This window comes from Notolepis coatsorum, assembly GCF_963971535.1.
Source record: "Notolepis coatsorum genome assembly, chromosome: 3".
NCBI classification, from domain to species: domain Eukaryota; kingdom Metazoa; phylum Chordata; class Actinopteri; order Aulopiformes; family Paralepididae; genus Notolepis; species Notolepis coatsorum.
In genome coordinates this window covers 10,697,338-10,723,088 of record NC_140167.1, presented here as the reverse complement: position 1 = coordinate 10,723,088, position 25,751 = coordinate 10,697,338, and the positions used below count along the sequence as shown (strand labels likewise).

The window sequence follows — 25,751 nt, the reverse complement described above, 5'->3', positions numbered from 1 at the left end:
GTGCCTGCTTATGTCTGTGTTTGTGTGTATGTGCCTGCTTATGTCTGTGTTTGTGTGTATGTGCCTGCTTATGTCTGTGTTTGTGTGTATGTGCATGCTTATGTGTGTGTTTGTGTGTATGTGCATGCTTACGCGTGCGTCTGTGTGTATGTGTGCGTTTGTGTGTGTATGTGCATGCTTATGTGTGTATGTGCGTGCGTGCTTATGTATGTGTTCATGTTATCCCTGTGGACAGTGGAACAGACACCGACGACAAAGAACAATTTATTATCTTTATTGACATTGATATGTTTCTAAGAAATGATGATGATGATGATGACGACGACGACATTGCCCTTCATCCCCGCGGCGGCGGTGGTTTCCACGCTAATCAACCGTCTCCATTTCCAGATCCCTCTCGGCCTGGTCGCCCTCCACCTGGGGGCAGGTCTCCTGGGCCTGGGGGCCGTCACTCCCCTCTATGTGGTGGTCCTCGCCACTGAGTCCGTGTGACGGGGGGCCGCCTCCCGCCTCCTCCTCCCCCTCCTCCTCCTCCTCCGCAGGTATCATGTGGGAGATCGTAAACGCAGACTCGATCTCCCGCAGGCGAGACTGCTGGGCTTTCAGTTTGGCCAGCTCCCTGGTCAGCGGGGTCGCGGCGGGGGGGGCGACCACGGGGGCAGCGGGGGTCTTCTTCGCCTCCTCCTGCTCCTCCTTGGGCTTCTCGTCGCCGGGGGTCTCCGTCGATGGCGCGGGGCTCTCGTTCACCTTTGTCTCGGTGACGCCGGCCCCCTGGAGCTTGTCGGCGAGGGTCTTCCGCTCCTCCTGCAGCGCCCGGCACAGCTTCTCCAGCTTCATGTTCTTCAGGCTGAACAGCTCAAACTCCTTCTCCTTCAGGGTTTTCTGGAGGAGGATTCAAACGGTGAATGGGCCGCATTTACATAGCGGCTTTTATCAAAAGCGCTTTACAACTTATGCCTCACACACACACACGCACACACGCACACACGCACACACACACACACACACACACACACACACACACACAGAGAGGCGACCATGCAAGGTGCCAACCCGCTCATCGGGAGCAGTTAGGGGTTTAAAAGTGTCTTGCTCAAGGACACTTCGACGCACTACAGGGAGGAGGAGGAGGAGACGGAATCGAAACCGGGAACCTTCCGATTACCGGACGACCAGCTCTCTACCTCCTGAGCCACACTGTCGCCCCCCCAAAATGCATTGCACTTATCGGCTTAACGGGATACCGAACATTTCAAACGTCAGTGTGTCAAATAGAATGCAAAAAAAAAGAAGCTTCTAGGGAAACTGAAGGACGAACGCGGAACCTTTTTTTCTTCCTCCATATCATTGCATTATTGCATTGTCTTCCAACATTGCCAACTATAGGTAAAAAAAGAAGTAGGCATACCATTCCAAACATTCTGTAACAGGCCTACTACTAGTACCCTGCCCATACCTGTACCCCCCCTCCCCCCACTGCTGCTATGACGCCCGAATAATCCCCAAGGGGATCAATAAAGGAATATCTCATCTTATCTCATCTCATTTTATCTCATCTCATCTTATTGTATCTTAAAGGAATATCTTATCGTATCTTATCTTAAAGGAATATCTTATCGTATCTTATCTTAAAGGAATATCTTATCTCATCCTATCTTATCTTATAGGGAATATCTCATCCTATCATATCCTATCTCATCTTATCTCATCTTATCTCATTTTATCTTGTCTTCCAGTTTCGATCAATAAATAAATCGTTGAAAGGGTTAAAAGGGGAGGTTCCTTACATCTCCCACCATCTCCACCAGGGCCTTGTTGCAGCTGTCGAAGCGGGTCTTCCAGGAGACGCACTCCTTCTCCAGCTTCTTCATCTTCTTTGACATCTACCAGACAAAATCCCATTAGAGCAAACGTCAATCACAACCACTTCTGAAATTATCTGCCACGGGCGCAGGGTAGGATAAATCAGTGGATTCGTGTCGGTGAAGTCGGGGGGGGGGGGGGGGGGGGGGTTGCGCGCAGTGTTTTAACCGATGATAGATGGAGGTACTTTGGTTAAATGTGCCGTGTTGTAGATGATGAGTACTGTCAGTACTGACCTTCTCCATGTCCATCTTGAAGCCCGCATAGATGCCGTTGCTTGCTGATACAGTGCCCTTGAATTCGTCGAACTTCTCGGAGTATACGCCGAGCTGGGTTGGGAGAGAGATGTTATTCAAGATGATATTTATTTGGTAAATGGTGCATTTATAGCAAACAGCTTTTATCCAAAGCGCTTCACAATATTATGTGCCTCACATTCACCCATTCACTCACTGATGGTGGAGGCGACCACGCAAGGTGCCAACCTGCTCATGGGGAGCAGTTAGGGGGTTAAGTGTTTTGCTCAAAGGACACTTCGACACGCTGCCCGGGAGGAGCGGGAATCGAACTGGGAACCTCCGGATTACCAGACGACTGCTCTACCTCCTGAGCCATTTTATTTTATATTATTTATTATATTAATCCGGAGGTATATATATCTTACTTTGCTAGTCCACCCTTCAAACAAAATCACAAAATATAGACTTAAACTGAAATAAAAAAAAATTTAACCATCAACGTACATACATTCACATACATTCTGAGTTTGATCTGCAGATGGAAAATGTGTTTTTTGGAACTTAACACATTTTGAATCAGAATATAGGTGTTTCCAAACGTCACCAACCACAGAATACAACAAATACAATTTAAAAAAACTCACATTTACCAGTTGTCTAATGTTAGTCCTCGTATCAAATCCTCATTGAAACAACTAGAGAATGAAGACATACATGTCTATATGTTCTTATTTCTTGTTTTTTTGGTGGTGGGGTTATCCATTTGTTTACATTTGGATCACTGATTGATCTTTTAAAGAAAATTAAATCTTCTAGTAGTTAGTAATGAGTTACTTTCCACCGCTGTAGTTTAGTTTACGTACCTGGACCTTCATGTCGGTCTCCACTTCCTTCATCATCTTCACCTGCACTTTGCTCTCTGCCGTCTTCCTTATAAGCTGTGGAAGATTGATTGATTGATTGATTGATTGATTTATTGATTGATTGATTGATTGATTGATTGAAAATTGTATTAACAGATTGCAGAATGGGTACAATACAGTACGGCTCAATACACACAATTGTTAAGGGGATGCAGACCAGAGAAAGACTTTCGTCTTGTTTACATCAGGGTCCCCCATTTTCAATTCATAATCACATTTATGACATACACGACGATACAGATAGACAGTACTGTTACATCCAGACATTTATGACATACAAGATATACAAATATACAGTACTGTTTATTTCGAGACAGAGTTTCTAAAAGAGAACAATATACATTTGAGGGGGAAGAAACTGTACATTGAAGAACACGGCATCGTCAGCAAACACCGTGACACAGCATAATGTAATGTCGGCATGTTCCTGGCGTGTCGTATCTTTCAGAGAACCTCCCTCAGTCCGAGGGAAGCATTGCAATTGGAGGATCAAGAAAAAAGAGGGCGGGGCACAAGATACTCTGTTCAGAAATCCAATTGAACTTGTTTCAAGACGTTTCTAATGACCTGTAGGCAGTGCCTAGCCTGGATCCTGCGACCCCGAATCACCCACTACTTCCTGATAATAGTTCAACGATTCAGTTCATGCAATTCAGAATCGCTTGAATTGAATGATATCATTATGGAAATTGGAAAAGGTCCAGAAGCTGTAGATTCAGGGGGCTTGATCCTGGTGAGGTCAGTCCGTCTGTATCAAGATCATTTTACTTGTTTGCGGAAAATCCTTGAAACTAGCTCATTTTCAGTGCAACAAATTCAACCGTCTCACGCTATTGGCCGATGTTTCCACTGTTTCATCTGCGACCAGCAGCTCTATACTGTAGCTTGGTCGGTCCACAAAGTTTGGCAGGGTGGTCCAGTGATACTGTGTGATGGTATGGGTGTGTGTGTTCATACCAATAGAAATAATAATCATAACTACCTATCTCGTACTATTATAGTCTACCCATATAACTGTATGATAGCATGTACAATAGTGCTGTATATACCGTATATATACATTTATATTTAACAAATATATTGAGATATATCTATATTACAGCATATAATATCTATATTACAGCATTACATATACATATATATTACTGCATATAATATCTATATAATATTATATATTACTGCATGTAATATATATATTACTGCATATAATATCTATATCTATATATATATATATATATATATATATTACCATATAGGATATATATCTATATTACCGCACATAATATCTATATATCTATATTACAGCATATAATATCTATATGTATATATATATTACAGCATTACACATTACATACTATATATATCTATTAACACATATAATATAATATATAATTGGCTAAAAGAGGGCATGGCAATGGGAGTGGCCTATTGCAAACAAGGCGCATAACTTTAAAGCAGATTCACAGACTCGCAGAAGAGTTTATGGAAGGGTTGGCCATGAGCCAAAGGACGGCTGATTAACTGTTTGTGCCAATTGGCAAAAAGGGGGAGTGGGAGTGGCCTATAACTAAAGGAAGCATAACTTCTACACAGATTCACGTAACATGGCATGACTTTGTGGAAAGCTTGATGGGGCAAGGACACACACACACATAGACACATGCACACATAAACACACACACACATATAGACACACAGACGCATACACACACACACATAGACATGCACACATAGACACACATAGACACACACACATAGACACAGACACATACACATAGACACACGCACACATAAACACACACGCACACATAGACACACGTACACACTGGCACCATTTTGGCACGTCCCCTTTTTATAACTCATGAAGTGTCTCGTAAACACTTGGGAGGCATCCTTGGTCTCAGCAGAGGGTTCCTTTTTCATCAGTGACAGTTTCCACCCACCCCCCCTCCCCCTATACTTAGCCCCGCCCCCTTTCATAACTCACGCACCGCACCGTTTGTCCTACACTCTTGTGGGAGGCACCGTTGCACTCAGCAGAGAGTTCCTTTTTCATTGGTGGAGGTTAGCCCCGCCCCCTATACTGCACTGTTGCGGAGGCTGAAATGTGGCATGGCGGTCAAGTGCAAGTTATTATAGTATAGCTTATTATAGTTTTGTGTTTTTCATTATAATATATTTTTTTAGTTTTCAATTCAGTTTAGTTTCCAGAGTGGGTTTGCTTGTTTTTATTGTTTAATTTTTAATTAGTTTCAGTATTATTTTTAGATATTTTTTTTTTAATCTTATTATAATATAACATTTCTAAATGGTACAAACACATCACTTTCTGAACGCAGTAGACGTCCCGGGCGCGTGTATATTTTCCCTAACGGAGTTGCACTTCCGCGTTCGGTTTGCGCAATCTGATTGGCCACTGACGTTTTTTTCAGCGCCAATCGCGTTACTCCTAACAATCGCGTTACTCCTAACAATCGCGCCAGCAGGCTGTTACCCTAACCTTAACCAACTAACCCTAACCTTAACCCTAACCTTAACCAACTAACCCTAACCTTAACCCTAACCTTAACCAACTTCGAAAGAGAGCGACTTCGAAAGAGTCGCCAAGCTTAACCAATTTGTTAGGAGTAACACGATTGGCGCTGAGAAAAACGTCAGTGGCCAATCAGATTGTGCAAACCGAACGCGGAAGTGCAACTCCGTTGGGGAAAATATACATATATACACAATATAATTTCAGTTACATTACATCTACAGTATTAATGTTCTTTGGACACTTTTGTTTACACTTTGTTTACGTACTTTTGACTTTTTATTTGATACTTTATCTATTTTTATCTAGCACACTCTCAGGAGCATGACAGAAAAAAGCATTTCATATAAAAGTATTCTGTATTTTTGTATGACAACTAATAAAGAAACTTGAAACTATTTTTGTTTTTTTAGTTTAGTTTTACTGACTGACTATAATAACCTTAGTGTGTGTGTGTGTGTGTGTGTGTGTGTGTGTGTGTGTGTGTGTGTGTGTGTGTGTGTGTGTGTGTGTGTGTGTGTGTGTGTGTGTGTGTGTGTGTGTGTGTGTGTGTGTGTGTGTGTGTGTGTGTGTGTGTGTGTGTGTGTGTGTGTGTGTGTGTGTGTGTGTGTGTGTGTGTGTGTGTGTGTGTGTGTGTGTGTGTGTGTGTGTGTGTGTGTGTGTGTGTGTGTGTGTGTGCGTGCGAGCGAGTGAGTGAGTGAAAACTTTATTTAACAGATTGCAGAATGGGTACAATACAGTACGGCTCAATACACACAATTGTTAAGGGGATGCAGACCTGAGAAAGACGTTTGTCTTGTTTACATCAGGGTCCCCCATTTTCAATTCATATAGACATTTATGACATACACAACATACATGACATTTATGGCATAGGGACATATAGGTATTTAGTACTGATACATTTGTGACATAAACGGTATTCAAATATACAGTACTGTTACCCCTAGATGCTGGCAGAGTATATACATATGATGGGGAGGGGACTGTACATTAGGAGGGGGTGGGTGGGTGGGAGAGAAATATACATATGGCAGGGAGGGAATATATACATGCGGTGGGGAGGAGACTGTCTATTAGGAGGTGGTGGGGGTTTTGGGCATTTACGGTGGCCAGTTTCGAATTGCAGCCTCCCGTAGGGGCTCTTTAAGAGCGGTTTTGAATGTGGGTAGGGATTCACATTCCTTTACAGCTTTGGGTAGGGCGTTCCACATTGATGTGGCATAATTGCGAAACGTGTTTAGTCCCTTGTTTGAGCCGAATCTGGGTTTAACATGATTTGTTGAGCTTCCTCTGGTGTAGTGGTTGTGGTATTCACTGACCTTTGGGAAGTATTTTGACATGTACATGGGTACCTTAGTCGTATAGTGTATCTTGTAGACCAGGCCCATTGCAAGTTGCTGTACTTTGTCGTCTACTCTAAGCCATCCTAGGTTGTCAAAGTGGGCAGGGGTGAGGTGGGTTCTGGGGGTAAGGTCAAGTAGTAGTCTGACCAGTTTGTTTTGTGATGTTTGTAATCTTGTTTTAAGCGCCTTTGAGGTGCTTTGGTACCATGAGGTGCACGCATAGTCGTAGTACCCTTGAATGAGTGCTCCTGCCAGAGTCTTCAGGGTATTCTTGTTTACCAGAGAGGAGATCCGGTACAAGAATCTAGTTCGTTGGTTGACTGTTTTTATTACATTGGATGCCATTTTGTCACAGGAAAGATTTGCCTCTAGGATGGAACCCAGGTAGGTAATTTCGTCTTTCCTTGTGACAATATTGTCACCCACTGTAACTGAGAAGCCGTCGGTCTTGCTGAGTTTGTTATTTGAACCGAAGAGAATGGACTCTGTTTTGCCCATGTGTAATGATAGTTTGTTATCAGCGAGCCATATGCAGTGTGTGTGTGTGTGTGTGTGTGTGTGTGTGTGTGTGTGTGTGTGTGTGTGCGTGCGTGCGGAATCACGCTTGTTTGTATAACATATGAACTCTACAAGATAAAATGATGTTAAAATGTAGACATCCTTTTAGTTTTTGCAGGGTCGACACTTTGGGGTTATGCCAACATGAGTTTGGAACTTCTGTAAAACCAAAAACAAACGAGTCAAAACAAAACAAAATCAATGAACTAAACTTACAAGTTCTCTTTCCCGCTTGTGCTTGTCCTCTGCCTCCTTCAGAAACACGTTCGCCTGCGCAAGTTTGGTTTCCAGCAGCTTCTCCTTCAGATCTCTGTGTTTAAAGACCTTATCCAGGTTCTGCGAGGTAGAAAACACTCTGCATGAAGTCATTTCCACCTGGAATGTCTTGACACAATAGACTTTAACTATATAATATATCTACTGTATGTTAAAAAAATATTGCCTTTCTATATTTTTCTCCCATCCCCCAATTTAGTTGTTATGCCAATTCCCTTCCTGGTCATTGCACGCATTGCCCTACTGTCAGTCTGGGGAGGGTGTAGAGACTATCACATGCTGCCTTACTGTCAGTCTGGGGAGGGTGTAGAGACTATCACATGCTGCCTTACTGTCAGTCTGGGGAGGGTGTAGAGACTATCACATGCTGCCTTACTGTCAGTCTGGGGAGGGTGTAGAGACTATCACATGCTGCCTTACTGTCAGTCTGGGGAGGGTGTAGAGACTATCACATGCTGCCCTACTGTCAGTCTGGGGAGGGTGTGTAGAACTACCACATGCTGCCCTCCTGTCAGTCTGGGGAGGGTGTAGACTCACATCACATGCCTCCTCCGATACATGTGGAGTCGCCAGCCTCTTCTTTTCACCTGACAGCGAGGAGTTTCACTGGGGGAACGTAACGCGCGCAGAGGTTCACGCCATCTCCCCCCAGATCCCCTCCCTGCTGAACAGGCGACCCGACCGACCAGTAGGAGTCGCTGTTCGCAATGACCAGGACTCATACCCCACCGGCTTCCCACCCGCGAACACTGACAATCTGTGTACGTGGGGACGAGTCTCAGCTATGTAATATTTATTAACATAATCAGTTTTATCACATTATCATCGCACTACGCACTGAGCAGATGGCAACACAGCGGTTCTCAACCCATGTTATGCTGCAGCATCACTCATGACAACGATATCCCAGGAGGTGCACCTGATAATTGCTTGTAAATGTCATATAAAATGTATAACGATCATTCAAAAGGAGGGGAGCATCCATAAGAAGCTGCCCGGCCAAGGAGCGAAATAGATCAACTTTATTGACTGATATTGTTATATTTTAATGAAGAATATGTGGTCGTTTTGGCTACGTTCACGCTGCAAGCCTTAGTGCTCAATTTAGATTTATTGCTTAGATCTGATTTATTCTTGTTTGGCTGTTCACATTTACATTTTGCCATTAAAAGCTGACACTTTTATCCAAAGCTACTTACAAGTTTTGTACGACAAGTCATCAGGAAGGGTACAACTCTATCAGCTGAGTAACAATGTTCATCAATGTGTTGAGTGCTACAGTGTAGGTTAGTATATTAGGATTATTAATTTTTGTATATATATATTTTGTATATATATACATTATATATATATATGTGGCCAAGATCAGATTCCAGTGTGAACTGGTCACGCTCCTGACATACGCAAATTAAAACAATGATGATGGACGTAAACATGGAGAAAAGAAATCTGACCTGTATCTGATTTAGGACCACATCGTGAAAAGATCGAATTCCATGTGATTTGTGCTGTTCACTGAAAAAACAGATCTGAGCTAAATAAATCCGATTTGGGCCACTTTTAACCTGCAGTGGGAACGTAGCCTTTGTGTCCTTTACATTTCAGCTAAATATGTCACCTGAACTGGCATCACAGCACCACCGGTTGAGAACCACTGATTATAAACACGTCAATCAAACATAACGACATCGCTCCCTACCGACTCCCTCTGGTCATATTGCGTAATGAGCCCCTTGAGCTTCTCCGCCAGGCCACTGTTCTCCTGGCACAGCTTGGTGTTCCGACTGCTGTGCTCCTCGATCTGGACCTGGATGTCGGTGAGCGTGCCCTGGAAGTGGGTGGTGATCTCCTTCCTCTTCAGGTCGTCCTCCCTGCACCTCTGCAGCGTCTCCTCCTGCGTTCACAAGGGGCACGTTGATTAGAATCGGGAATTCACAACTCCTAGATTAGCCCTAACCTTCTCCAATCCTTGTTGGTGCAACCCGCTAAGTAGAGAACTGGTTTAAACTGTCCATAGGTCAGCAGAGAACTGGTTTAAACTGCCCATAGGTCAGCAGAGAACTGGTTTAAACTGCCCATAGGTCAGCAGAGAACTGGTTTAAACTGCCCATAGGTCAGCAGAGAACTGGTTTAAACTGCCCATAGGTCAGCAGAGAACTGGTTTAAACTGCCTATAGGTCAACAGAGAACTGGTTTAAACTGCCCAAAGGTCAGCAGAGAACTGGTTTAAACTGTCTATAGGTCAACAGAGAACTGGTTTAAACTGTATAGAACTGATTTAAACTGTCTATACTGTAGGTCAACAGAGAACTGGTTTAAACTGCCCATAGGTCAGCAGATAACTGGTTTAAACTGCCCATAGGTCAGCAGATAACTGGTTTAAACTGTCTATGGGTCAGCAGAGAACTGGTTTAAACTGCCCATAGGTCAGCAGCGAACTGGTTTAAACTATCTATACTGTAGGTCAACAGAGAACTGGTTTAAACTGCCCATAGGTCAGCAGATAACTGGTTTAAACTGCCCATAGGTCAGCAGATAACTGGTTTAAACTGTCTATGGGTCAGCAGAGAACTGGTTTAAACTGCCCAAAGGTCAGCAGAGAACTGGTTTAAGGTCAGCAGAGAACTGGTTTAAACTGCCCAAAGGTCAGCAGAGAACTGGTTTAAACTGTCTACTGTAGGTCAGCAGAGAACTGGTTTAAACTGTCTATACTGTAGGTCAGCAGAGAACTGGTTTAAACTTCCCAAAGGTCAGCAGAGAACTGGTTTAAACTGCCCAAAGGTCAGCAGAGAACTGGTTTAAACTGCCCAAAGGTCAGCAGAGAACTGGTTTAAACTGTCTACTGTAGGTCAGCAGAGGACTGGTTTAAACTGTCTATACTGTAGGTCAGCAGAGAACTGGTTTAAACTCTCTATACTGTAGGTCAGCAGAGAACTGGTTTAAACTGTCTATACAGTAGGTCAGCAGAGAACTGGTTTAAACTGCCCAAAGGTCAGCAGAGAACTGATTTTCAGTGTGTTGAAGATCGTTCCAAGAAGTTAGTGCACTGAAATAAAAGGCTGACATTCCATGTTCAGACTGTGCTCCGGGGACCTTAAGCATACGCCAGTCATTTGAGCGAGTTAGGGTCCAAATTTCCAATCTGCCATCACTGCAATAATAAGGCGGTAGCTTTCCGGTAATGGCCTTATAGATAAACAAATACCAACGATCATTAAGCTCCTCTGCTCCAGAGAAGAGCAACCCACCTTGTCATAGAGGACACAGCGGTGAGCGTCATAACTATCACCAGTCGTAAATCTGAGGGCAGGATAATAGACCGTGTCCGGGGGACGTTGGTCTTGCGACCTGGAATTCTAGCGACCATTTGACCCGGTGGGTTACAAGCACTAAATCCCCAGCGTTAGTAGCGACCGAGCGGGGTTTGCAGACACTTCGCTCAAACCGTCCGCTTCGCTCGGCAGAGGGCAGGTCACCAGCGGCAGCAGCTGCTGCTCTAATCAAAACCGGTTCGTTCCGATCTGAACAGTATGCGGTGGTGGTTATATCAAAGCCCACAAAATCCAAGTTGTTTTTGGGTTTGTTTGACAAATCAAATTTTTTTGTAGATTTATATACAGTATGTCGTTGAGGAGTATGACTTGTGGATGGAAAATATTCTTTTTTGGAATTCTCTCAACGCGTCGTAACTCACAATTACCACCAGTCTGTCTCTCAATCCAGCGTTTTACAAACGTTCCACATGTGAGCAAAGCTTTTACAGCTACACAGTAAAGGTTCGGCTTTAAACGTCAAGTCCTGTCAGTTTGAGGGATAGGAAATTCCTTCAATGCCACATTTCGGTCTTTACTGGTGGGGCTGGGTTCTGGTGGGGCAATCCTTTGGATTGAGGATTGAGCCTTTAACGAAACTGACACTGGACCCCTTCCTATCGGCTATGTTAGAATAAACCAATCAATAAATAACTCACACTTTCACCTTTCTTCAGTGAGAGAGTCTGGTTAGGGACTGGTGTTAGGCAGCCACTCTGGAAGGGTGGGGGGGGGGGGGGGGGATTCCCTATTGGCTGACTGGTAGATGTTTGGTTTCCCATACAGGGGATCTGGTTAGAGCCGGGCGACGTAGCCAAAATATCATATTACAATATTTAAATACATTTGGGCAGCATAAGAGTATTTGACATTATTTAATTTTCCAGTACAAATTATGATTATTTTTTTAAAGATTTTTGTAAATGTCTTCATCAATTGTCCTGGTGCTTTTTCATTCAAAATAGTATTTATTTTTTTACTTAAAATATTACCGTATTTAAAAAATATATATATATTATTATTATTATATATATATTTTTTTTTACAATAGGATACAAATCCAGGGGATGGTATAGCTTCATATTTCATATATACCTCCCCAGCCCTGATCTGGGGTCAGATTCAGGTATAGGGCTTCACTGGGCGTACCTACCTTCAAGGTCTTGTTGTGCCTCTGCAGCTCTCTGCACAGCACCTCCAGCTATATACCTCCCCAGCCCTGATCTGGGGTCAGATTCAGGTATACAGGCTTCACTGGGCGTACCTACCTTCAAGGTCTTGTTGTGCCTCTGCAGCTCTCTGCACAGCCCCTCCAGCTTGCTGCGGGCCAGGACGGCCCGGCTGTGTTCACTCTGCAGCTGGTCCTTCTCCTTCAGGATCTAGGGGTAACAGTACTGTATATTTGAATACCGTTTATGTCACAAATGTATCAGTACTAAATACCTGTATGTCCCTATGCCATAAATGTCATGTATGTTGTGTATGTCATAAATGTCAATATGAATTGAAAATGGGGGACCCTGATGTAAACAAGACGAAAGTCTTTCTCTGGTCTGCATCCCCATAACAATTGTGTGTATTGAGCCGTACTGTATTGTACCCATTCTGCAATCTGTTAAATAAAGTTTTCATTCATTCATTCATTCATTCAGCACCTGCAGCAGCTTCTTCTGGAGCATCTTCAGCTGCTTCTGATCCCCCCGATGCTCCTCCAGCTGCACACACAGGGGCAGACGGGGTTATAATAATAATAATAATAATAATAATAATAATAATAATAATAATAATAATAATAATGCAGGACCTGTTCAGAGGTCTTTAATTGGCATGCAATTATCCTCAATGTTTAGCGGTTAGCACACACGGTTAGCACACACACAGGGGCGTAGCTGGGGGGGGGGTAGCTTAGGATGATTCCAAGGGCCCAGCACTGGGGGGGGCCCAAAAAAAAATAAATAAAAAATAAATAAAATAATTTCTTTTTTTACTGGACATCTCTCAGGTGTATTATTGATGCTCTCATTGATACTATGTCTGTTTCTGAAGTGTGTGTGTGTGTGTGTGTGTGAGATATATAGAGAGAGAGGGGGGGCTTTGGTAGACTATTGCATTGGTCCATTCATTGAAGATGAACGCAATGCGACATCCTTTACTAGGCTCACCCACCAACAGTGCAGGTGCTGAACTGCTGATCCGAATGTATAGGTAAAAACCATATTATGCGTTTTCATAAAAAAAAATTGCCAAAAAAAATTCCGCTCGCGCGCTTACGCGCGCTCGCATTCACTGGGGGCCTACAAATACATTCTTTCATGGGGCCCAGAATCGGGAGCTACACCCCTGCACACACACACACCGGAACACACACGCCGATGCGATTCGTCTCTGCGATTAACCCATCCCGTCGTCCTTCCCCCCAAGGGCAGCCGGGAGCAGACAGGCGTCTGCGAGGGCCGCGCCCGGGGACCAATCCAAGTGCTCCTGCCCGTCTTCGTCAAGGACGCCACAGTGTTAGCGATCTGTTGTTGTGCATGTTTTTCCATTGGGTTTATCTTATCGGGGGGGGGGGGGGAACCCTTGCGAGCACGGGGAGAACATGCAAACTCAACACAGAAAGGCCCGGGAGATACCCCACCTGGGTACCTGGCATCATGGAAACCTGGTCCCCAAGCGGGAATCGAGCCCTGGACCTTCTTGCTGTGAGGCGACAGTGTTAACCACTACACCACCGTGCTCAGGTTCACACGAGGTCCTTGAAGTGCTTAACCCGTTCACTGCCACACGACAGAAGGTTAACCCTTTACTATCACACAACTGACAGTCGCCGTTGTGTGGCAGTGAAAGGGTTAACCCTCTGTGTCTTGTCGCAGTGAAAAGGGTTAACCGTTTTGGTAGTGCAGCAGTGAAAGGGTTAAAGTGCTTGATTTTTTTTTACCCAGTTTAGCTATAGCGGGTACCTGAATGTCGTATTTTCCTTTTAAGTAAATAAAGACATTTCCACCATGAATTGATGCAGAAAAAGCACAAATTGGTGCAGAAAAGTACACCAGAATGTGTTTGACGCTCAGAGTGGTCCCCCCCCAATGTTGAAACCAAACCTACGCCCTTATACACACACACATTCACATAAACACACAATGAACTAACAAATAAAGAATCATGTCCCTAAATACATGTCCAGTCCCCTGTGTACTTCTACTGACAACTACATTTTGGTACAACTTTTAACACTTCCTGTGAAACTTTTACATCTGATTTGCTGCGACGTGCAGCTTTGATACGGCAAAACGTCCGATGACTGAGTCGTTAACTCACCAGCTCGGCGTGCTTCTTGATGATGGCCTCCAGTTTCAGCTCTGGAGAACGAAGTTTGTTTAAACTCTGCATCAACAGCATGCCTTCCTTCCCTGAGAGGAAAACAACACAGAGAGCATGAGTTACAACAACAACACAGAGAGCATGAGTTACAACAACACAGAGAGCAGGGCGGCTAGGTCTCAACATTGACGGCTGCTCCATCTCCCCATCCCCTAAGGTCCGCAACCTGGGCGTTATCCTGGACTCCACCCTTTCCTATCAATCCCATGTCAATTCCCTCACCAAATCCGCCTTCTTTCACCTCAGAAACATTTCCAGACTCCGACCATCACTTTCTGACACCACAGCTGAGACCCTCATCCACGCCTTCGTCACCTCCCGCCTGGACTACTGCAACGGCGTCCTGTCCGGGGTCCCAAGCAAAACCCTGGACAGGCTCCAGTATGTTCAAAACTCAGCTGCCAGGCCAACCCGCACCAAACCCTGGCAGCACATCACCCCCACCCTCATCCACCTCCACTGGCTCCCCATCAAATCCCACATCACCTACAAAACCCTCCTGCTCACCTACAAATCCCTTCACGCTCTGGCACCTCAGTACCTCACTGACCTCCTCCACCCCTACACTCAGTCACGGTCCCTGCGATCCACGGACACTGGTCAGCTCTCCATCCCCCGAACCAGACTGCGGCCCTTCGGGGACAGAGCTTTCAGTGTGGCAGCTCCCACCCTCTTGAACTCCCTCCCCGCAGAACTCTGCACCGCCCCAACTCTGGACTCATTTAAAAAACTGCTCAAAACCCACCTCTTCAACTTGGCCTTTAACCCCTAACTTTCTCACTTTATATGTCGTGTCTGTCCACTATGTTTGTTAATTTGTCATCTCTCCCCCCCCCCCCCCTTATGTAAAGTGACCTTGGGTCCTCTGAAAGGCGCTATATAAATATCAACGCTGGAGACGCTGGGTTCGAATCCAGCTCTCGGCGTTGCTATCAGCTTGGCTGGTCGTTCATACTAACACAATTGGCAGTGTTAGGGGTGGGAAAGCTGATGGGTGGGTCCTGGGCGTTGTGGACAGCGACCCCTACAGTTCGGTCGGGGCGCCTGCACAGCGAGGGTAGGATCTGGAGAGAGGTAGTGTGACCTTCCACACGTTACACTCTCCCAGTGAGAATCTGCGCTGCCAGGCTGGCTGCCGGCTGGCTGCACATGTGTCGGAGGAAAGCATGTGACAGTAGGGCGGGCCATACTTTTTTTTTTTTGGAAAATCAATCGAGTGGGGTGTCTAAAATATGTGTTTTTTTGTGGGGAATTCAAATACGGGATTATTTTTCTAATCGGATAACTCCTACCTACATTGTTTTGGATTTCAAAATGGCCGATTTGACCATTTTTCACCCCTTGGCCATACATGGATGCCAACATGAATCTGAAGGAAATCCTAACATGCAAGGTGTCTAAATGATGTGTTTCTTAATGGGGAATTCAAATATGAGTTCATTTTTGGGATAGGATAACTCTAACCTACATCATTTTGGATTTCAAAATGGCCGATTTTACCATTTTTCACCCCTTGGCCATACATGGATGCCAACATGTATCTGAAGGAAATCCTAACATGCAAGGTGTCTAAATGATGTGTTTCTTAATGGGGAATTCAAATATGAGGTCATTTTTGGGATAGGATAAATATAACCTGCATAATTTTGGATTTCAAAATGGCTGATTTTACCATTTGAACCCATTGGTATTGTATTACAAAATTGCAAAGATAAAAAATATATGGGAAATCATTTATAATGACAAAGCCATCAAATTTATTAACAAGTTAACTGTATATAACTGGATACAACTCCAAAGACCAATAATAATAATACTAACAATAATAAATTGTATTTGTAATGCACACAAACACCTAAGTGCTAAATCTCGATTTCCTGACTTCTTGAACTTTGCCAGATTCCAATATCTTGATTGGACTCATTCTTGGATGGCAAGATCTCCTACTGTACTGCTTTAGCCACCAACCTACAAACACAAACTTAAAGTCAACGTCAGCCATAAATAGGTGAGCTCTTTCCAGAACTACTCAGCAGAAACCTCTGTAACCATTTTAACAAACGTCTCAATGTATTGAGAAAATCCATGGGGCTCCATCAATCCTCTATCTTCTTAAAACATTGGAAAGGCAGGGGATGGAAAAGAAGGCAGAGAAAAGGAGAAGGGCAAAGAAGAAAGCTTTGCAGCAGCAGACAAGGTTGCCAGGAAGGATGTTGAGAGCTTCCTTACAGTCCCTGAAGTTGAGCTCATTCCTGAAACTGACCCTGCAGCTTCAGCAAAGCTACGGAAAAATTATGATGAGATTCCAAACATCGCCCTTGCTAGTGTAAGGTATGGCATAGGTCTAAGGCCAACTGCAGCTATAGCAACTGCAGCTCTGATTGATGCAGGACTCATCTTAGAAGATGACACAAGTAAAGTGATTGATAAGAACAAGGTTAAGAGAGCACAAGAAAAGTTGATGCAAGAGCTGGGGGAAGAGTTTGAGGAGAAGTGCAGGGAGGAGGGGGGGATCTCCTGTATCCTCTTTGATGGCCGGATTGACATGACCAATGTGATGATGGAAGCTGAGGGCAGTGACCAATCTTTTCCTGCAAAGATCAAGGAAGAACACTATAGTGTTGCTAGTGAGCCTGGCAGCAACTATCTGTTCCACTTTACACCAGAGAAAGCAACTAAAGAGGAGTCCCATGCAGAGAAGATTGCTAAGGTCCTGTTTGCCTGGCTGAAAGAGAGAGGTTCTGATAAGACCTTGTGGGCCATTGGAGGCGACTCGACCAATGTCAACACTGGAGTGAAGGCAGGTGTAATGCGGAAGCTGGAGCTGCACCTGGGGAGAAAGCTGGTCTGGTTGGTGTGCAACCTGCACACTGGTGAACTTCCACTGCGCCGTCTCTTTGTTGAAGTTGATGGGGCTACTCTGTCAGACAACAAATTGTCTGGGCCAATAGGACAGCTCCTTGATTCTGTTACAGACTTGGAGATCAATCCTAACTTCACCAGGATCTTTCTTGGCCCTCCGCTGATCAAGCTGCCTGAGAAGATCATTCAAGATCTCTCAACTGATCAACACTATGGCTATAAGCTGGTCTGTGCAATCAGGGATGGAGTGCTTTCTGCAAGGCTGGCTCTGCTGGAGATTGGATTGGTAAACCACAGCCGCTGGCTCACCACAGCAAACAGACTCCTCAGGCTCTGGGTTTCAAAGCATCAACTTAAAAGAAAGAACCTGAATAATCTACAATGCATTGTGGAATTCATCATTGGAGTGTATTATCCATGTTGGTTCAACATGAAGGTCAAGCACTCCTGGATCGAAGGGCCTAGGCACATCCTGTTTCAGCTGGACTGCCTCAAGTCTCAGAGGAAGGAGGTTGTGATGCCAACTGTGAGAAGATCTGCTTGGTATGCCCACAGTGAAGCCATCCTCCAAACACTGCTGTGCTCTGAGGATCAAAAAGAGAGAATTGAGGGGGTGGAGAGAATCCTGGCCATCAGGGGAGAGGGGGATCCAGACACTCAAGCTGGGAGACTCCTGTGTCAGGATCAGAAGAACACCTCACATCAATAGTGACGCTTCCAGCATTGGTGGCTTAATCAGCTGGTCAGAAGATTTGTCAGAGCCACCTCTCACCTGCTCCCTAAGCACCTCCGAGGTGAAGAACTTAATCAACACCCCCATGGAGGTTCTCGACTGGCCTTGCCACACACAAAGCATCGAGAGGGTTGTTAAAATGGTGACTGAGGCCTCTGCTAAGTACTTTTCACAAGAAAAAAGGGATGGAGGGATCAGGGCTCAGGAGACCAGCAGGAGGCTGATGTCCAAGAATGAATCCAAGCAGGACTTGTGCAACCTGATCAAATTTAAGAAGATAGAGGATTGATGGAGCCCCATGGATTTTCTCAATACATTGAGACGTTTGTTAAAATGGTTACAGAGGTTTCTGCTGAGTAGTTCTGGAAAGAGCTCACCTATTTATGGCTGACGTTGACTTTAAGTTTGTGTTTGTAGGTTGGTGGCTAAAGCAGTACAGTAGGAGATCTTGCCATCCAAGAATGAGTCCAATCAAGATATTGGAACCTGGCAAAGTTCAAGAAGTCAGGAGATCGAGATTTAGCACTTAGGTGTTTGTGTGCATTACAAATACAATTTATTATTGTTAGTATTATTATTATTGATCTTTGGAGTTGTATCCAGTTATATACAGTTCACTTGTTAATAAATTTGATGGCTTTGTCATTATAAATTATTTCCCATATATTTTTTATCTTTGCAAATTTGTAATACAATACCAATGGGTTCAAATGGTAAAATCAGCCATTTTGAAATCCAAAATTATGCAGGTTATATTTATCCTATCCCAAAAATTACCTCATATTTGAATTCCCCATTAAGAAACACATCATTTAGACACCTTGCATGTTAGGATTTCCTTCAGGTTCATGTTGGCATCCATGTATGGCCAAGGGGTGAAAAATGGTAAAATCGGCCATTTTGAAATCCAAAATGATGTAGGTTAGAGTTATCCTATGCCAAAAATGAACTCATATTTGAATTCCCCATTAAGAAACGCATCATTTAGACACCTTGCATGTTAGGATTTCCTTCAGATTCATGTTGGCATCCATGTATGGCCAAGGGGTGAAAAATGGTCAGATCGGCCATTTTGAAATCCAAAACAATGTAGGTAGGAGTTATCCGATTAGAAAAATAATCCCATATTTGAATTCCCCACAAGAAAACACATATTTTAGACACCCCACTCCATTGATTTTCCAAAAAAAAAAAAGTATGGCCCGCCCTAATGTGACAGTCTCCGGCCTCTCGGACCAACAGTAGGGGGGAGTGCGCAACAACCAGGAAGGGGGTTGGGACTTGGCATAATGACTAACAGTAGGATGGGAGAAAAATCGGAAAAAGGAGGGGGGGAAAAGATAATAAAAAAAAAATAAAAAAAATAAACACAGAGCATGAGTTACAACAACAACACAGAGAGCATGAGTTACAACAACAACAACAACAACAACACAGATAACATGAGTTACAACAACAACAACACAGAGAGCATGAGTTACAACAACAACAACACAGAGATCATGAGTTACAACAACAACAACACAGATAACATGAGTTACAACAACAACAACAACAACAACAACAACAACACAGATAACATGAGTTACAACAACAACAACAACAACAACAACAACAACACAGAGAGCATGAGTTACAACAACAACACAGAGAACATGAGTTACAACAACAACAACACAGAGATCATGAGTTACAACAACAACAACACAGAGAGCATGAGTTACAACAACAACAACACAGAGAGCATGAGTTACAACAACAACAACACAGAGAGCATGAGTTACAACAACAACACAGAGAGCATGAGTTACAACAACAACAACACAGAGAGCATGAGTTACAACAACAACAACAACACAGAGAGCATGAGTTACAACAACAACACAGAGAGCATGAGTTACAACAACAACAACACAGAGAGCATGAGTTACAACAACAACAACAACACAGAGAGCATGAGTTACAACAACAACAACACAGAGAGCATGAGTTACAACAACAACAACAACACAGAGAGCATGAGTTACAACAACAACAACACAGAGAGCATGAGTTACAACAACAACACAGAGAGCATGAGTTACAACAACAACAACAACAACACAGAGAGCATGAGTTACAACAACAACACAGAGAGCATGAGTTACAACAACAACACAGAGAGCATGAGTTACAACAACAACAACACAGAGAGCATGAGTTACAACAACAACACAGAGAGCATGAGTTACAACAACAACAACAACACAGAGAGCATGAGTTACAACAACAACAACACAGAGAGCATGAGTTACAACAACAACACAGAGAGCATGAGTTACAACAACAACAACAACAACACAGAGAGCATGAGTTACAACAACAACACAGAGAGCATGAGTTACAACAACAACACAGAGAGCATGAGTTACAACAACAACAACAACACAGAGAGCATGAGTTACAACAACAACAACAACACAGAGAGCATGAGTTACAACAACAACACAGAGAGCATGAGTTACAACAACAACAACAACAACACAGAGAGCATGAGTTACAACAACAACAACATCACAGAGAGCATGAGTTACAACAACAACACAGAGAGCATGAGTTACAACAACAACAACAACACAGAGAGCATGAGTTACAACAACAACAACAACACAGAGAGCATGAGTTACAACAACAACACAGAGAGCATGAGTTACAACAACAACAACAACAACACAGAGAGCATGAGTTACAACAACAACAACAACACAGAGAGCATGAGTTACAACAACAACAACACAGAGAGCATGAGTTACAACAACAACAACAACACAGAGAGCATGAGTTACAACAACAACAACAACACAGAGAGCATGAGTTACAACAACAACAACAACACAGAGAGCATGAGTTACAACAACAACAACAACACAGAGAGCATGAGTTACAACAACAACAACAACACAGAGAGCATGAGTTACAACAACAACAACAACACAGAGAGCATGAGTTACAACAACAACAACACAGAGAGCATGAGTTACAACAACAACACAGAGAGCATGAGTTACAACAACAACAACACAGAGAGCATGAGTTACAACAACAACAACAACACAGAGAGCATGAGTTACAACAACAACAACACAGAGAGCATGAGTTACAACAACAACACAGAGAACATGAGTTACAACAACAACACAGAGAACATGAGTTACAACAACAACAACAACAACAACAACAACAACAACACAGAGAGCATGAGTTACAACAACAACAACAACAACAACAACAACAACAACAACAACAACAACAACACAGAGCTTGAGAGCAGAGAGCAGGTCCATCATATCTCACAATTAACTGGAAATGTCTGTACACGCCTTTATTTCATCCAGACTCGACTATTGCAACTCACTCTTCATCTGCCTAAATAAAACATCCGTGGATCAACTTCAGTTGGTCCAAAATGCTGCTGCCAGGCTACTCACTGGGTCAAAAGAATCATGTCACATCCACAGAACGACACGAGAGGCTTATGGCGGGGAGTACGAACGATAACTGATTATAAAGTCAGTCCCCCCTCAATAGTGAGTACCGACTCCTCTCGCGGATGAACTAAACTCCTTTTACGGCAGGTTTGGAGCGAGCAGTGGCGACGTTAGCTCACCGGCTAATGACGTCACTGACGCGCCGGCTGCCGCGGGAAGGGGGGGCTCATCCACAAGGGGGGGGGACACTCTCTCATTGACGGAACACAGCGTGAGATTGATGTTTAAGGGTATAAATACTCGGAAAACGGCTGGCCCAGATGGGATAACAGGACGAATACTTAAGTCCTGTGCAAACCAGCTGGCCCCAGTATTTACATCCATATTCAATATATCTCTGGCTGAGTCCATGGTCCCTGCCTGCTTCAAGATGTCAACCATAATCCCTGTGCCAAAAAACTCCTCTCCAACAAGCCTGAATGACTACAGACCGGTGGCACTCACCTCTGTGGTCATGAAATGCTTTGAGAGGCTGGTCAAGGATTACATCTGTGCCTCCCTCCCTAGTAACATGGACCCACTGCAGTTTGCATACAGGGCAAACAGGTCCACTGACGATGCGGTCTCCCAAGTACTGCACAACACACTATCTCACCTTGACAGTCAGAAGGGGGGCTATGTGAGATTGCTGTTCATTGACTATAGTTCAGCTTTCAACACCATAGTCCCCACCAGACTGGTTGACAAGCTGATCGATCTGGGTCTGAGCTCCGCCATGAGCGCCTGGATCCTGGACTTTCTAAGTGACAGGCCCCAGGCGGTCAGGGTGGGGGGGGGTCATACCTCCAGCAAAATCACCCTGAGTATCGGGTCCCCCCAGGGCTGCGTTCTGAGCCCCCTGCTGTACTCACTGTACACACATGACTGTGTGGCCAGGTTTAGCTCCAACTCCATAGTGAAGTTTGCGGATGACGCGGTGGTGGTGGGGCTGATCTCTAAACAATGACGAGAAGGCCTACCGGGAGGAGGTTGATGAACTGGCACGCTGGTGCCGGGACAACAGCCTGCTCCTGAACATTGGTAAAACCAAAGAGCTGATCATGGATTTTAGGTGAGTACAGCAGGGGACACACACACCGTTGTGGATAAATGGGACAGGGTGAGCAGTTTCAAGTACCTGGGAGTCCACATCACAGAGGACCTGACATGGTCTACACACATAGATTCTGTGGTGAAAAAGGCGAAACAGCGCCTCTATCACCTGAGACAGCTAAGGAAGTTCAGTGTATCGGGGAAGATACTCCACTCCTTCTACTCCGGGGCTGTAGAGAGCATTCTGACTGGAAACATCACTGCCTGGTTTGGAAACAGCACGGCACAGGACAGGAAAGCACTCCAGAGAGTGGTGCGCTCAGCTGAGCGTACTACGGGTATTGCACTACCACCCCTGCAGGACTTATATAACAGGAGGTGCAAATCCAGAGCCTGCAGAATTATGAAAGACCCTCACCACCCCAACAACAGCCTGTTTAAGCTGCTGCGGTCAGGCAAGTGCCTACGGTCACACGCTGCAAGAACAGAGAGACTCCGACTCAGCTTCTTCCCCCAGACCATCAGAACACTGAACTCTCCACCCACAAATACACATGAGCACACACAGACACACACACACATTAGCAAGCTCATCCATCCACTTTCCTCCAGCCGGTCACTGCGGTCATCCGACCAGGACCTCCTGGTGGTGTCCAGGACCAGGCTCAAAACAAAAGGGGGCTGAGCGTTCATGGTGACAGCCCCAAGGCCCTGGAACGCCCTCCTACCCCTAAACCTGAAAACCGCTTCCTCAGAGCTCATTTTTAAAAGGCAGCTTTTTTTGGTCTATTCTGTTGTTTTAGCTCATTTTAATGTTTTATTCTTTTCTTCAAATTATTTTCTCGTGCTGAGAAGGGCGCTATATAAATAAAGTTTTACTTACTTACTTTACTTACAACAACACAGAGAGCATTGTGTTACAGATCAGACAGGTCTTCATTGCCAAGTAGTTTGCACACACAAGGAATTTGATTTGGCTGTTTGGTGCGACATTAACGGACAGACAATTAAGGTAGAATAAAAGAAAAGGTAGAATAGAATAAGATGGAATATAAACCAAATTTAAATAAAGGTACAATACAATAGAATTTTTAAATAAGATAGAAATAGGCCAGGGCTGTACAATTGCGCACGTACACACTATAAAAACATATAGACCCATAAATATACGCAACCTAGCATGTATTTTTTATTTATTTTTTATCCACTTTTTCTCCCCATTTTCTATTTTTCTCCCATCCCAATTTCGTATTATCCAATTCTTCCCTCCCCTGTCTTGAACGTTGCTAGACCATGCCTCCCACTGGTCGGTTGTAGTGAGGGCAGAAGCCTTGCATCACGTGTCCCCTCCGGTACACGAGGAGGCAGCCTGTCGCATCTTTTCACCGCAGCAGCTCGAACTCTCAGTGGCGAGGAGTAACGTGTGGGAGGCTCACGCTGCCCCCGCTACTTCCTGCTTCCGCCGCACCGGTGTCACCAAACCGACCTGTAGGAATCGCTGTCCACAACGTCCAATCCCCACCCACCGGCTTTCCCACCCTCTAACACTTGCCAATTGTGTTAGTATGAACGACCGGCCAGCCGGTAGCAACGCCGAGAGCTGGGCTCGAACCCAGCGTCTCCTGTGTTAGAGGCGAGTGCCTTGCCCACTGCGCCAATCAGCCACCCGCAACCTAGCATGTATTTGACACATCTTTTACAGCTTCATAATAATTCCTCTTCCGCTCACCCAGGCCCTTCAGCATCTTCTTCTCCGTCTTCTGGTCCTTGGCGGACGACCCCTCCTTGCCGGCGGTGACCTCCTCCCCCTCCTCGGCCTCGTCCTCCGCGGCCTGGTACGTGTTAAGGATGTCCTGCAGCTGCTTGGCCAGGTCCTCTGTCATGTCCACCTGCAGACCTTTGACCTGCGGCCCTGCCGGAGGCTCCACCTGTGCGGGGTTGTTGACCTGGCAAGTCTCCATTGTTGCTGCTGCGTGCGTGGGGAAACGGTGTGTTTTAGACGGAGCAGGAAGAAGATTCTCTCTCTCTCACGCTATTCTGGACATATTACTGTCCAGAAGATGAGTTTATTTTTATTGTGATTAAGATATTGACAGTGGTGGAAGAAGTACACAGTTCCTTTACTTAAGTAAAAGTAGAAATACCCAGATAAATGTGTACCCTGGTCAAAGTAAAAGTCCTCCATTCAAAAGTAAAAGTAAGTAAATAAAGCAAATTTCCCCTTGAGGGACAATAAAGTCTGAACTGAACTTAAGTATCTAAAGTAAAAGTATGCATTCTACATGATGTTTGTGTATTCCGGTGCTTGGGAGCGTTCAATCCTCGATCTATTGACCTCTATAGGTTATGATGAATTGAAAATGGGGGACCCTGATGTAAACAAGACGAAAGTCTTTCTCTGGTCTGCATCCCCTTAACAATTGTATGTATTGAGCTGTACTGTACTGTACCCATTCTGCAATCTGTTAATAAACTTTTCAATCAATCAATCAATCAATCATACCCCATTTTAACTCTGGCTGATGCTGAAACCCTAATTCATGCTTTTGTCTCATCACGTCTAGACTACTGTAATGCACTTTTTACAGGCCTACCTAATTCAAGCATCAAAAATCTTCAACTCGTGCAAAATGCGGCTGCACGGATACTAACTAAAACTAGAAAATGTGATCACATCACACCAGTTTTGTCCGCCCTATACTGGCTTCCTATTCAAGCCCGATCTGACTTTAAAGTGCTACTCCTCACCTACAAAATTTTAAATGGGCTTGCACCGCTCTATCTATCCGATCTCATCTCTCGATACTCGCCCGCTCGTCCTCTGCGCTCACAAAATGCGGGGCTTCTATCGATTCCTAGGGTTAAAAAGAAATCCGCCGGCCACAGAGCCTTTGTGTACCGCGCACCCTACCTGTGGAACCAATTACCTGCCGTCCTTCAGGGGCGCCTGCTCTGTCGAAGCTTTTAAATCCCTGCTTAAGACCCATCTTTTCTCTCTCTCCTTCAACCTACCCTGATCTCACCTGGTCGGGGACTGACCCTTAGATTAATCTGTCTAGTTTAGTTAGGATGTCTATTCGCTCCCATGTCTGCTCTTCTGCAGACATGGGAGAACCTTTTTAACCTCTGTCTCTGTCTCAACCGGTCCCATGGAACAGCTTCATACCGCC

The 25,751-nt window shown here is 44.6% G+C and overlaps 1 protein-coding gene across 1 annotated transcript in view; it reads right to left on the bottom strand.

Moving 5' to 3' along the window:
- The window catches only part of txlnbb (taxilin beta b), a gene marked incomplete at its 3' end in the record, with an annotated part of 41,092 nt that extends 16,548 nt beyond the window's left edge, over positions 1-24,544 (bottom strand). Inside the window, exons 1-10 of the mRNA XM_084311085.1 lie at positions 24,311-24,544; positions 14,365-14,456; positions 12,705-12,764; positions 12,318-12,428; positions 9,438-9,632; positions 7,679-7,798; positions 2,966-3,040; positions 2,100-2,192; positions 1,788-1,883; positions 376-882 (exon numbers count right to left, since the gene is read on the bottom strand). Of these exons, the coding sequence (XP_084167211.1) occupies positions 376-882; positions 1,788-1,883; positions 2,100-2,192; positions 2,966-3,040; positions 7,679-7,798; positions 9,438-9,632; positions 12,318-12,428; positions 12,705-12,764; positions 14,365-14,456; positions 24,311-24,542 (1,581 nt within the window). The 5' untranslated portion in view covers positions 24,543-24,544. The remainder of the gene's footprint in view (positions 1-375; positions 883-1,787; positions 1,884-2,099; positions 2,193-2,965; positions 3,041-7,678; positions 7,799-9,437; positions 9,633-12,317; positions 12,429-12,704; positions 12,765-14,364; positions 14,457-24,310) is intronic.
- Between the last annotated feature and the right edge of the window lie 1,207 nt (positions 24,545-25,751).